At 38.9% G+C, this 14325-nt stretch overlaps 1 protein-coding gene and 1 long non-coding RNA gene across 2 annotated transcripts; one reads left to right on the plus strand and one right to left on the minus strand.

Moving 5' to 3' along the window:
* Window positions 1–242: 242 nt before the first annotated feature.
* On the minus strand, window positions 243–3057 carry LOC308177189 (protein EOLA1-like). The gene is made up of 3 exons (XM_080554052.1): window positions 2904–3057; window positions 2310–2582; window positions 243–701 (listed from the first exon to the last, which is right to left on the minus strand). The coding sequence occupies exons 2-3, from the start codon at window positions 2560–2562 to the stop codon at window positions 487–489; spliced, it is 468 nt and encodes a 155-aa protein (XP_080410178.1). The 5' UTR covers window positions 2563–2582; window positions 2904–3057; the 3' UTR covers window positions 243–486.
* Window positions 3058–3081: 24 nt separating this feature from the next.
* LOC308177191 lies at window positions 3082–11230 on the plus strand. Its single transcript, XR_013938931.1, has 3 exons — window positions 3082–4034; window positions 4173–4273; window positions 6490–11230. It is a non-coding gene; the product is annotated as an uncharacterized lncRNA (long non-coding RNA).
* The last annotated feature ends 3095 nt before the right edge of the window (window positions 11231–14325 follow it).

Consider the following 14325-nt stretch of genomic DNA (forward strand, 5'->3'; position numbering starts at 1 on the left):
CAGTCTGCTCCCTCCATCATATGCACATGTACTTAACCCATGAATGAGAAAATCTAGTCTTTAAGTTTAAAATTATACACCATCTGCTGTAATCATATACACACATCCTATCCAGTAACAATGATAGAAGTCTGCTCTCAAGCACCGTTTTTTGAAGAGTCATGTATTTCTTCATAATGCCTCATATAACATTATGCTTGTATTTGATCACAATTTAAATCGACACACAATACCTCAACCACTATTAGAAAATTCTCATTTATTTACAGTTGTATGTATATTTAATCTACTAAAACATCAGTAATTTCCAATAATGATCATAAAAATGAGAGCTTGATTATCTTGCTTCAAAATAGCAATTCTTGCTACTTCAAACAATTCATACTGGAAGGAATACTAAGTAATTCACTGGTATTCAGGATGGTGACTTGTGAATAACCAGTTTGCATTTAGACAGGAAAAAAATACAGTGTGGGGCAACTCCTATCATTCTGAGGGGATCAGTTCATCAGGGATGTTCACCTGCCACACACCTCTAAACCCTCTGGCAGGAATTGGTTCCAGGAGCCATCTTGGATTTGAAACAACAGTTAAATATTTCTGTTCTAGATTACTAAGGACAGCTTTGTTTTCCAGTTCCAAAACCTTTTCAGGAGGTAAATTTTCTGGATATAGTGATGTCTCTCCAATGTCAACTAATCCTGTATTATAAAAGGAGAACAATTAGTTGGTGATTGAATTCCTAGAAAAAAGTTTTCCACGAGTAAACCTCCCAGAGGACATACAAAGCAGCTAGTGTACATTACCAGAAGGACACAGTACGAAGCATGCACACTAAGCAAGTGTCCATCACTGCAGAAGACAGCCTGTATGACTGAAGTTAGGCTGCTTCAAGAACAGTTGAAGCTTGCAGTAATAACACAGCGATAGATGATTCTGTTAAAAGAAGCCTGCATCTAATGAGACGGAGATGCTACCAAAAACTGCTGAGCTACATTTGGCTTGAAGTAGCTTCATTAAAGTAAAATTGTCTGCTCCTATCAGGACTCTACTCTTATCAACATCTTAAAATCATTAAGCCATGTGGAAATTCTCCCTCTCTGGAACCTGTTTTACTCTCATAAAATTTACTTACCTCAATGAAAGTCACAAAAGGGAATTTCTATGCTGTTTAATGATTAAAAATTTTAAAATAAAGATTAAAGAAGCTGTTATACCCATTCCACAGTTTAGCATGCAATTTATATGAAGGCTACAAATCTACACGTTAAACTTAACACCTAATGATTTTCAGAACTGTAGAACTGGAACAGTTTTTTGGAACATGTAATAGCCATAATTTACTTTGCAGGAATAGCTAAAAATATTCAAATAAGAATGCAAGATAGATGGCATGAGAAAAGAACTGACACCTACAACGAAAAGTGCAAAATGAGCGCCTGATACAAACTTCGCAAGTATTCAGTGCAACAACATTATTATATTGTGCTGAAATATAATATAAAAAGCATCACTTCTAACTTTGTTACAGAAATAAAATTCTTTACTGCCCAAATAACAAGACTATTGGAGCATTTGTAGAACTGAAATAGAATTTATGTAATAATCTGACATGCAAGGCAATACAATGTCATAACTCCACTTGACTATGAGTACAGTAAAATTGTTTCAGTAAGAGTTCATAAGCTCAAAAATGAAAAAATGTGGAACTGACATTTATTATCATTAAACAAGATACTATCCAACCTTTTTCATACTATCATACTGTAAGAGCACAAATTTATTTTATTTCCTAGTTTTTTGTAGAGGTCTGAATCTATTTTAGAAAGAATAAGGGTCTTCTACAGTATTCTGGGCTGTGTGAAACATACTCCTGTTTTTCTCTTGATGCAATTTCCACAGCCTGAGGTAACAGCAAGCAATTAAGCAGGCAGATATTTTTTTCTCTTTCATTTTTCCTATTTTGTAGCAGACTCCAAGGAGGAGGTTCTAGGGGTCAAAGATAATTTTAAGAACTCAAGGCCCTAAAAGAGGCCTGACTGAAACTTCTTATCCTAAAGGTCAGAGATACTTCAGGACACCCATTTCCAGCACACTGGAAAAGGACACATTTAATTTGCAATGTCCCTCAGGGAGCTGAGCTTACAGCAATGGGGACTTGAGGTAGACCCTGGCCACAACTCAGTCAGCGCTACCTCAAAGCAAGTGTTAAAGCAATGCGCATAGCCATGAACAGCAGGCGTGTGACTGAAGCAAATACGCTAACAGATTAAATGTTTGCTTGGAAAATATAATCTAGGGTTGCTTACCTGCAATAACTCCCCTGCCAAACTTCTCCCCTTCATCCAACAAGTCTTGCACTTGCCCTGCCGTCATACCAAGCCTACTCAGAAGAATAGCTCGCCACGTTTCGTCCTCCCAGTCCTTGACGGCTATGTGGACGGCGACGGTGCGGTTCTGGTAGTGGGCGAGCACGGGCCGCCAGCGAGTCTCGATCGTTTTGACTTTGTTTAAAACCAACCCTGCGTAGGGCTGCCGGAACGAAAGGCAGCCGAGCTTCATCCTTCCCCGGACATCAGCACCTGTTGGTTCCGAGCAAACACAAGCGCCCCGCTGTCAGCCTTCGGAAACCCGCGGCCGCCCCCAGCCGAGCTCCGGGGCCAGCCGCCAGGGGGGACCCGCGGGGCCGGGAGCCCTGCCCGGGGCAACGAGGGGCGGCGGCGGCGGCCGGCGGGGAGCGGAGCCGCGGCCCTGCCCGCCCCGCTGCCGGGGCCTGACGGCTTCCACCCGCCGCGGCGGAGCCGGGCTCGGCCGGGGGCCTCCCGCAGGGCCGCGGCCCTCCGCGCCGCCGCCTCACGGCCATGGAGGCGCCGAGGCCTCCTCGCCCTCCTCCTCCTTCCTACCTGTCCCCGGGGCCGGAGGGAAGCTGCCTGGCGGGGCCGCGGCAGGAAGCGGGCGGCTCTGCTCGGCTCGGCCCTGCCGCCTGTGGGCGGTGCTGCGGGGGGATCCGCGCTGCGCCCCGCCCGGCGGCTGGCTGGCGTTGACCTGGCCGCCACATGTTTAAGCGTGCGTTCCTTCTTTTTTTTAAGATTATTTTCCTGAATTCCACAAAAAGAGCGGCTTTCTCCCAGCCGGCTCCCCTCGGGGAAGTGGGGGTAACGGTTCGAGCCCGCTGAGGGGAGAAGGAGCCGGAGGAGCCTGGCTCCCTGTTGAGGTGGCCGCTCAGGGGAGAAGGGAGCTGGCGACCCCGGCACCTCAGGAATTAACAAAACTTGCTGGTCTCTCACCTCCCTGCTTACCTTAGCTCGATTTTGACAAATTTCCCCCGAATGTTTTCATTCAGCCCCGCTTGTTCTGCCCAATCTTGTTTGCACGCTGTTGCCGGTTAAAAATGGGTGTTTTGCATCAGTGTTTTAGTGTTTCCAGTTTGAACTGCAGTTATTGTTTAATAATCAAAGTTGTATCTTTGCTAGTTTCTCTGGGATCCCAGGTAGGCCATCCCTTGGACTAGGGAGCTGTAATATGTGAAGGCCTGGTGAACACAAGAAAAATCGGTGATTGCGCAGGAAAGGCTTAACATGGAAGAGAAGGGGCTTGAAACAGGTGTATGCCCCCACCATAAGTGTTCAGTTTGACTGAGTTAATGAACCTATATTTTACAGCTGCATACGCATCTGTTTTAACAGTTAATTTCTGTCAGAGACAAATAAAGTGACCTTCATAAGACACCTGCTAATGCTAAATGCAGACGGGCTGTGAAAAGTGCAGCAAATTAATCAGTTGAGAGCCTGTCTGAATTTCTGCACATACAGAAGATACAAAATGAACTTGTATCTGTATGTAGCTGGAGCTGTATCCAGCATTTCAGGGTTATAAATATGAGAAGTATTTGGGGAGTTCTTCCATGCACGTAGCATCTTTGAAAAAGAAAGAAGGGAGGAGAGAATATTCGCAAAAGGGAGTGAATTTGCAGTAGAAGTAAAAAGCAGGAAAAGAAAGCAGGAAATCTGGGAGAGATGGAAGGGGAAAAATTGGTAAGATTTACAAAGGGGAAAGAGAATTATCACCAAGCTCACATCCTGATGTTGAATTCACATTTCAGTGACTTTCAGAGCTTTATTAAAGTATATCTTAAACTGTGAGAAATCTCAAAATAATTTTATGAATTGCAGAACCTCAAAGGAAGAGAAGAGAAATCTGCTAGAATTCCACTGAAAGCAAGATGGGCTGTTCCTTTACTTAAGAGAGGCAGAGGAACTTCATACAGCAAAAAGTAAGATTAAAAGGATGTTTTTGTCCATGTCTGTCACTATATGAATAACAGATATTTCCAGTAAAGTTTTTCCTGTTACTGTATTATTCTTTAAGTGCGCTGGAAAGCAAGGTTAGATGATTCTCTTCTGATTATAAGCCCATCAGGTAGTTTTTATGATGGCTGGTTTTGGTGAACAGTTCAAATAGACCTTCAGTGATTGCTTTGTATTCTGAACCGTTTTATGGCCGATGGAGTTTAACTGTTGAGACCTCATTTTTCTTATTACCATTTTATGAAGTTCCTACTGTTCTCATAATCCTTTTTTTTTTTTCTGGATATTTCTAACACCGTGTTCAAAATGTTCCAGATGGAGTCATTCTAGTCTTTTATCTAATGCTATAATGACAAAAGAAAGTAATAGATGACATGAATTTAAGGTCATTGTAGTTTTTACAGGATTATTATTTTAAATGTCTTTTAGCTTTGAGCTATTTCCATCTCACTAGATGTGCATGGTTAGTTGAGGAACTTGTTGAATCTGTTTAGAGTTGCAAGTATGTAATGAGCTTTCGTGCTTTTTCTTGTATTTGCTTTTGGTATTTTTCCATGACATAATTGGTTTCTGAGTTTATCTAGTTTATTCGCATAGTTTTGGCTAATGTGGCTTTTTCACACGCTAACACCAATCCTGAATTATCTAATTTTGGCATAGTATTTGATATGATAAACTCAACAACAGGAAATTCTACAGGTTTGGTTCTACATTTCTGTAAAGTATACTTCATTCATGTGTCCCTAAATTTGCTTTCCTTAGGGTATCCCTTATTTTAATTTTATGGTAGAATAAAGACTGCAAAATTCTCTTTGCAGAAAGTGTTACTGCTTTCTGGGGAGCTAAAACAATGTCTAGTACATCATTTATAAGGACTCAGGTCTGATCTCATCTAGATAGGCAAGCATTGCTGCGCTTCCTGTCAAATTTGCTTAGTAGCTGATTTTACATGATTCAGTACACAGCAATATGTGCTGGGATATCTTAGGTCAAAATCAGGTCAAGATACTTGGCGATCAGTTACCCACTTCTGAAATGAACTGTAAAGATGCAGTGCAGTGTGTTCCAGGCTATTGGAGGACAGAACTGAAATTTCAGGTGTTGACAAACCATGAAATACAATACAGTGCAGTACAGTTATTTGTACTGAGTGGTCACTATTTAGTAATAGTCATTCACAAGAAGGTAGGACATGCTGACATATGAACATCTATTACAATTTTCTGCCTTTTAGGACATCAATGTGAAGTGTGATTTGGTATTCTTTTGGTAGCAATTCCATCTGAAGGTGTTCTACCAGCCTTCTACGTTTACCCCTCTTCCCTTAATTTTACTTTGGCTTTCAGTCTCACTGTCATTTCCTGCTAGCTCAAAGTATATATGAAACTATGGCAAAAGGACTTGATTCCATGTGTTTTAAATATATATATATATATATATATGTTGGGTTTTTTTTTACCCACAAAGGATATTTTTAACATTGATTGTTTGTTTCACTGATCCTGCTTACAAATGTCCCTAAAAGTTGGGTGAAAAAATGTGCATGGAGGGGACACTGGGGCATGAATCTCTTACTGTGGCTTTGCTGTCAGGAAGAAGGTACTTGGAGCAATAGTTTTAGATTCATTTCCAACATTCTGCATGCTCCACCTACCATTTTGCTCTTTCAACTGCAGAATTAAGAATCTGCTTAAGGTCTGTTATATCAAGATTGCGTGGTGTTCAGAGCCATAGTGACATAAAGGTCTTTTGGGCACTGGTTCTAGTATTAATACTGGAGATATACATCACAGGATCTTCTAGCAGAACATGTTTGATCCTGATCACATATGGCATGGGGTCACAATTTTCACAAATTAGCATTAGCACGTAATGTGCAGCATATGCTGATGATGTGCTATTAATGTAGGCTGCTGGGTGTCAAGTGTTTTATCTGCATAAAGCCTTTTGGCTCAGAGTTAATTGGTCAAAATATTTTTCCCCACAAGTACTTTGTTTTATGTGACTAAAGAATTTTTGATCTGGTAATAGAAATGCAGGAATACTTTTTTTTTCTTGGTGACGTATAGGTTTTGTTTAACATGCATGCTTCATTTCTTATAGTTAGTTGAGCTGGACCAAATTTTAAGAGCTTTGTTGACTTAATGCTGCTGTCTACTCTGTGCCCATGCTTCTTCTCCAGCTTTCCCCTAGGTGGCACCACGACCCACAGAACAGCTCACGTAGACTTCAGAACAAGCCACTTGTGACTGAAGACGTGTCTGCTGAGTGATGCAAACACATTTTCAAACGCTACTTGGTTGCCCTTCCTTTAAACGCTTGTAGCATTTCTCCACAGACAGCATTCTTGTCCTGCTAGATCACAAATGCTAGTGATTAGAACATGGTCAACAAATGATTTTAGTAGTATGAACTACTCATTACTTGCAAAATTAACTTGGAAGTATCTTGTTTAGATAATTTTATTCCTTTGCATTAAAGGGAGGGAGGACACTGACACTTTGTGTCCACAGACTGTGCCATTCTTGTGCTCGCTTGGGTAACAAAGAACTACTGTTGTCTGTGTAAGAGCTTCATGTTACTACATGCTTCATTGAGATCCTACCAGAGCTCCAGTCCTGGTCCTGCTATGCTGCCAGTGTTGCAAGTTTGCATCTCTCACATTGTTTCTCTAGCTGTTAAGTATAAATACCTGTGGGGTACGTGAAAGGTCTGCTTCTCAAATATACTGAGACTAAGCATAAAGAATTTAATCTGATGCTCTGAAAAGGCACATAACCAACTCTTCTAGGAGGAATGCGCTGTGTCATTGGCTACATGGCTTGTATTCATACTCAATCTGAAGAAAGCATACACGTTCTTCTTTGGATTAGGTGGCAATAGAAATTTAATGATGAGAGGGGAAAAAAAAAAGGCTAATCCTAGCCTACAGTTTTGTTTCAGACATTCATAACTGGATATGAGTATGAGATACTTTAGTAAGTAACTGATGTCCATGTTTAGACTTCATAAGGCAAGAACGTGTATGTTGCAGTGAGCTGTTCTAGCGCCAGTGTTTCAGCGACTACTGAACCAAAAATTGGCATGATATTTCCGACGTACTGGCACTGGAGATGGTGTTTGTCTGCTGCAGCTGCTCTGCTTTTGTGGTTCCCAAACAGCACATGTGCGGCTTTGCCTCAGGTGGAAGAAGCATTCTGTCTTCTGAGATATGACACTAAAATAACAGCAAATATTTGGGGTAAAAGATATTTGTGGTTCTTTTGCAGCTAGCGTTATGTTGATGATAGAGCTGAAATTGAAAGGCAATGTGATATCTACCTGCTGCCCAGTCCTACAGGTTGTTTGAGAATTTTTGCATAATGCAAAGGGTGATGGAATTATTATTGTCTCTGGATGTAATAGTGTCTCAAAAGTTGATATTATGAAGAATTTTGTGGTCTTCTGTTTGGAGCATGATTCTCCTTTTTTGTTGTTGTTGATTTTTTTAATGATTTTAAAATAAACAGAACCCATATTTTTGGAGTTAATGTGGTTAACAGAGATCAGATCTGTGTCCTAGAATGCTTGTCTTGCAGACTTCCACAGCCTAACTGGACATAAAAGAACAATCATCATGCAGGCAGTTTATTTCTGCCATGTTAAAATATGACTTAGAATTGACAGTAAGCGGATAAGAAAAATGATTATGAATAGGAATGGTTCTAAGTCTGTAATTCTTCACGAAAGAATTGTTCTTGATTTTAATATCTGCATGGTTGCAGCTGTCCTCTATTTGTTATCAGTTGCAGAATCGATGTTAGCAAAACTCTAAAATGCTCTTTTTCCATATATCTCCTTCCTGTTTATCTTCATCTGTTAGACTGATTTGTTGTGCCTGCCTACATCACAAACTACCAAGGTGTAGAGCTGGCACTGTGATGCTGGTGTGCACAGGGTATGTATTTCAGGGGGTCACACTGCCTCTGATCTGATCCCATGGGGGCTGTTCCACATCCTACAATTATTTGCTTCAAAAGATCCTAACCTGAACTAAAACACCAATATAGATGCAACCTGTATCCACTGTATCTGAGAGCACCAAACTGACTATGTCCAATAAGCAAAATGTAGCCTCAAGTCTATTCACACATAGTTGCTTTTGGCGTTTTTAACAGGCCCTCATTGCCTTGTTACACTTCAGAAAAAGTGACAGTCCAACCTCACAACAGTGATGGCATGTCGGATGTCTGTTGTGCCTAGGCTGTTTTTGTCAGAGAGAGAATTCTTGTTTAACAGCAAATTCTCATTCCTTTTCTATCAATACATTACTTTACTGCTCATCTAATCTGTTTTCTCAAACAGATCTGATTTATATGATTGCTTAGTAAAGCAAAATCTTGCCAAGCTACTTCCTTCTGTTCTAATAAAGCGTTGATCTTGTGAGTTGAAATTCATATCTGGAAAAACAATATCCTTCTGCAGCTAAATTGTGTCATGCTATGATCAGCGCTGTGTTGATCAGAAATGCATTGCTAGGGGCCAACATTTCTTTCTGAATTCTTGCTGCGGTTCCAGTTCACCGATTTGGAGAAAGCCCTAAAAGCAGGGGATAGTCTTTTAGATTGACTGGTCTGGTACAACTAATCTGTATTTAATATATGATTGTATAATGTCATTCCCAATGTGCTGCCAATGTTTTTACCTAGGTGATGGTTGGATGTTAATGACAGAAGTAACAGTATGCAAGGAATACACTCGCTTGTAAAGAAAGAGGAAGTTAGGGCTGCGTGACAAAAAATAAGACTCTGGACCAGGCTGGTCAAGGTGTCCTTTTCGGATAGAGAATTCAAGCTTTGATCCTAACTTGAGGGTGCCCAGGTTCCTGGTGCCTGTAGTGCCCCGTGATAGGGCACGGGTTCACAGGGGTTCTGTGAAAAGTCATCTCAAGTGCCACAGCAATTGTAAGTTCAGTATCTCTGCTTGCCTTCTTTTATTCCTTTTTTTTTTTCCATTTTGTTATATTATCCTGATATTTCTTAAAATTCTGTTTCTTTTGAGTTCATTTTTTTCAGCTTAAGCATTTATCAAAAGTTTGGTATTTTGTAGGAAGAAGTTCGTGTCTATACTTAAACTTTGATTAAACTGTGCATTTCCCTTATCAGTGTTGTATCAATAACCTCTATATATCAGTAAATAGGGTTTTAATACGAAAGGTGGCATTTACGTGGTCAAATCACATTGGAAGAAGATCTTTCTAGTAGGAAATTAGTGTGTAAAATCAAAATTTCAGTCTTGCTTGCTTGTTCTTTTCCTAAATTCTGTATTTTTATATTTATATAACAACTGACATTTTACAGTGTAGTTCCCTTAAATATTTTGATTCCTTTTGCGAACATCAGATAGAAGGAAGGCCAAAATTTAAAAACGTGGCTACGTAAGTTTTGCCTGTGAAAATCTGAACATTTTTAATGTATGAGCTCGCTGCTGAGAACGCCGACAGAAGTTTGTGGAATGAGTCAGTCACAGAGCGCTATCTGGAACGTGGAGCTGGCAAGTCTCTCACTACGAGCCTCATCAAAAAGAGGTGTTACCCCCTCTGGAAGGTGGCTTTGCTCTACTTTCTTGTCAGGCATTTGCATGCATGAGGAATGGATCTATAGAACTAAATAAGTAATAATAATCCGCTGCGGCATTGAAACAGCTGGCATACTTGAGTTTCGAGTGTGCACAGAAACTACCGGAGTAAAAACTAAATGTAGTGAAATCTGTACAGAGGCTGAAAATAGCAGATCTAGATATAAATATTTAAACCTACTTGAAGTCTGATATATCGATTTTGGCAGAGTTGAAGACGGTAGAGCCTAACATGCTGTTAGTGCCTGTGAAAATGGCACCAGGCAAATGCAGCATACCAAGGTTTTGCGGCTTTAGATTTCCACAAGTAAAATGTTTCTTGACCCAGTACTTAAAATCTAAAGCTGCAATGGTTTTTAACCTCAGGAGCTATGGCTTCGTGTTGCTGTGAAAGACTTTGTAGTGGCTTCACAGTCCCTGTATTTACCTGACCATCACCTATTACATACTCTTGCTGTTTAAAATGGTTGTAACATAAATTACAAGCTGCCTGAAACATTCATTGTCATCTCTATGACACGATATTTTTCTGCTTAAATAAACTGAACTTCCTTAGTAACTTGTAAGCTGTATCTGTTCTATTTGTTTTGTTAAATGCCTACTTCCATTTCAGTAATGTAAAATTTACTTTTTTCTTCTGATTTTTTTTTTCTCGTAATTACCAGTTACCAAAGACAAGTAGTAATTTCCTATGAAGTTTCAGGAACAAAAGAATAAACAAATAGCTGCTAAGTACTGGTGTGTTTAATGTGCATACCTACCCACTCCAAACTGTAATTCTGCAACGCACAATTTTTATCCAAGTTATAAGAACAAGAAACTATTGATTCATTGCTATTCTTTTTTAGTTGTACGACATATTAGTGTAGCTGTATGTTTTAACAAACTTATTTGCAAGGAAAGTTACTAAGTACTCTCCAGCTTGTTATTAAAGTGAGTCCTTTCTGTGCTTTTTTTTTTTTTTGAAAATCAAAATATCTTAAATCAGCTTATGAGCAGCAGCATTAATTCATGTCAGTGACAAGAATATACATCATGAACATGATCTTCTATGTTCTGATCCTTTTCTTTCAATTATTTTTTTTTATTTAACGCTGTTTAATGCCAGAAAGGGAAAAAATTAGTAGAAATAAAAATATTGTATGACACAATACAAATGATCTATTAATAGAGTACACTGGGAAGAAACCAGAAACATTCATCCATATAATTTAAGCTTTATTATTATTCTATAAAAAGTGGAAAGATTATTTTCATTTTCTTAATGAACGTAGTTATCTCAGGTTTCTCAAATGGGATGTCCAAAATAGATACATTATAGAAGTATGCAGATAGAAATAAACAAAAAGAAAAAAAATGAATTTCCAGGTATCTTCCTGGAATATCAACAGCAGTAGCTTTTTTACTGTTCTGTGAGTACTGATCTTTGTATGGTGTTACTAAAGAATTAAATGAAGGAAATTGACTCTGACACCGAACATAACATTTACCTTTCTGTACTGTGGAGGTAAGAAGAGATCATTAAAGTAGTCGTACTTGGTAAAGAGCTTTCAGATCATTGAATAAACAATGATTTTAAAATGCCAACTTAGAATTTCAAAGTTTATGTTGTAGCAGCCCACCAGCATTCAGTAGCCTGCCATTCTGTGGTAGACACAGGGTACAGTATTTGTGAGAGAGTGATTTTTTGTAAGGAAAAAAATGATTAATCCATGATGGCATATTTATTTGGCATGCACAGAGTCCAGTTTGTATGAATTCTGATCTAGTGGATACTGCTTGGTTCTTCTACCTCACAATAAATGAGATAAAAATGAGATAACGTGTTTGTGGCCTTCACAAGCTGTGCAGCCATCCTTAATGAATCTTAGTTACCACTCTCTTCTGCAGTATCAGAAGTCCCCCTGCTCAAGTTCTCAAATACTCTTGAAAGAACAGGCTGTTTGCAAGGAAATTGCCTGGAGAAACATAAGAAAGAATCGATCCTCCTGAGGCAAGGGAACACGGAGCTGCCTGTGATACCCTGCTGTACTTGGCAGTGTGCACAGTTACATGCAGAGTCCAATTTCATTCAGAACAAAACAGCCAGGCTTGTACTTAGGCACAGTACGTATACGTGCTTGTGCTGTCCTTTTTAACAAAGATGTACATGTCAGTGTATCTGCTTATTTATGTGTGTATATATATATATATATAAAAGATAAAGTAAAAATGTACACATAAAAATGTATTTAAAAAAAATGTAAGATGGAATGGTATCATTTTAAAAAAGTGGCTGTGATATCTATGAAAATAGTGGTTTGTATAATCTGGAATCTGTATAACTCAAGCAGTAGTTTCCAGAAATTTCACAGGACTGTCTTCCTAAAGTGGTCTCTCTCTTAGTTACAAGTTCAGCTAAGTGATCCATAAAGTCAACCAATTTCAGTTTTACTCTTCAGCATCTAAATAAGCACGGGACCATAAAAAGGATTGTTGTTTTCTGTCCCTTTTCCTCCCCCACGACTTCTTTTTGCTTTTATCTTCCTGCCTTGCATCTCCCATCCATGTTGGATGATGTGACAATGAATCCTCATGAAATGTTAAAAACTGAATGCTCACATAAATTATTGATAACTGAAGCATCGTTACAGTCCCCTTATAGCATGTGACCTATTCTGCTTCTTACTGGCTTTGCTGCTCTACTTATCCATATTTTGGGAGTAAGTATTACCAAGACTTGCAGGGCAGGCCCCAGTGAAATGGTTGTTTGTGTAGGAAGAGAGGTAGTGATATATTTAAGCACCCATAAGTGCTTTTATTCTGTCACTTCTTTTTCCTTTTTCCACTGTTGTGTTTTGGTTTATTGACAGTCTCTCCCATTTTAAATGGTAGCAGCTACTTTATATATATTTATCTTGTTTCATCATTTCCATTTTATTTTATTTTATATTTTGCCTTTACTTTCATGTTTTAAGCTTTGCTCAGAACCTCTCCTAATCACAAGAGCTTTGAGAATCAGTTGTTTGCTTACTTTCAGATCCAATCTGCCCAAAGGCTTGGGAAGAACCTGATACTTCCACTGCATCTCACTTCTCAGTGATTCTGTAGAAGGTGTTCCTCCTGAGCACCAAGTCACAAATATTTGGATTTTGAGTGTGTTTAAGTACAGGGATAGCAAGTAGCCATTTCAGTTGTGATAACCTACTAGGAACTTGGTAGACATTTGCCTGAAAGCCTATTTGAAAGTAACATCGGTGTGCTAATTCTTCTTTGACAAAAGCACCCCTCATGCACAGGCCCACAGGGATGGACACACGCATGCTGAATTGCCAAGTGGCCAAGGAAGCTAGTGATAACTACTACAGATGCAATGACTACAAGATCAAGTCATTGCAGAAGTCTTAGGTCATGGGACAAGGTCGTAAATTCCTTGCAGGTTTTAGAAACTTCCAAGTGTCAGTGGTGGTAGGTTGTGGAAGGTCCTTTCCCAACCTTAAAAAAAAAAAAATTAAAAAAAAATCCTAGTCATTCCGTCATTCCATCATTCCTGTGTAGTATTTGAAAGGCCAACATTTGACGAATAAACTTCAAGAAAAAAATATTAGATTTATTAGGTTTGCTTATTTTAGAAATACTTGTTTTCTTAGTTTAGTTTGCTTAGGTTTTAGAAATATTAGGTTTGCTTATTTTTTCCTTATTTTTAACTTCAGTAAAACACTTTTTTTGCACCTGTTCATCCCCAGTATCCTCATCCTAGACTTCCTGTGTTGCTTCTGTTCATACACTTTAGATTCAGATTACTGTCATGTGATCCATCAAGATGACTTTATCATATATATTTTCATCATAGTATAGAGACCCTAGTTTCAGTGAGAATAAAATTTAATTATAAAACCTATCATTCTGGAAAATACTTATAAAACTGTGATATAAGTGAGATAGAACAAAGGATATTTATTTATATTTATTCATGTGAGTATTTTTTCTTACAGAGGTACCTGGAAATCAGAACTAATAGCAGAGCCCCTCTGTAACAGTAGTGCATACAGAGATTTTCAGAACTATGTGAGTGGCTAGAAATGCATCGCTTTGGTCTGATCTCTGAACTGGTTGGATGCAAGCCAGGTAGTCACACCAGTTTGGCTGTCCATTTGTCTGAAACACAGAAAAATTTGGGCTTGTGTACTCTTGTTTTTGTAAACATATTCTAAGAAATTTCCTATTAATTTCAATTGGAGATGTGGCTTAATGTTTCTAACCAGTTTAAGAAAACTTCTGGCACACTCCAAGAAGAAAGTTTCTGTGCAAAACTTACATAGAGAAATGAAATGGCAAAAGATAAAATCATCTAACCAAGGTTACACAGGAAGTCTCTTCAAAAGTATTAACTAAGTAGAGATGCTGAGTTATGCTTCAGTTT

This window comes from Anser brachyrhynchus (assembly GCF_964034855.1).
Source record: "Anser brachyrhynchus genome assembly, chromosome: 13".
NCBI lineage: Eukaryota > Metazoa > Chordata > Aves > Anseriformes > Anatidae > Anser > Anser brachyrhynchus.

What these genes read in the sequence shown, in the direction of transcription:
- LOC308177189 (XM_080554052.1), bottom strand. Translation starts at nt 2,562, where the DNA reads ATGAAGCTCGGCTGCCTTTCGTTCCGGCAGCCCTACGCAGGGTTGGTT. An exon ending in TGGCAGGGGAGTTATTGCAG is followed by an intron (nt 702 to 2,309) that starts GTAAGCAACCCT and finishes TTTATAATACAG; the next exon opens with GATTAGTTGACATTGGAGAG.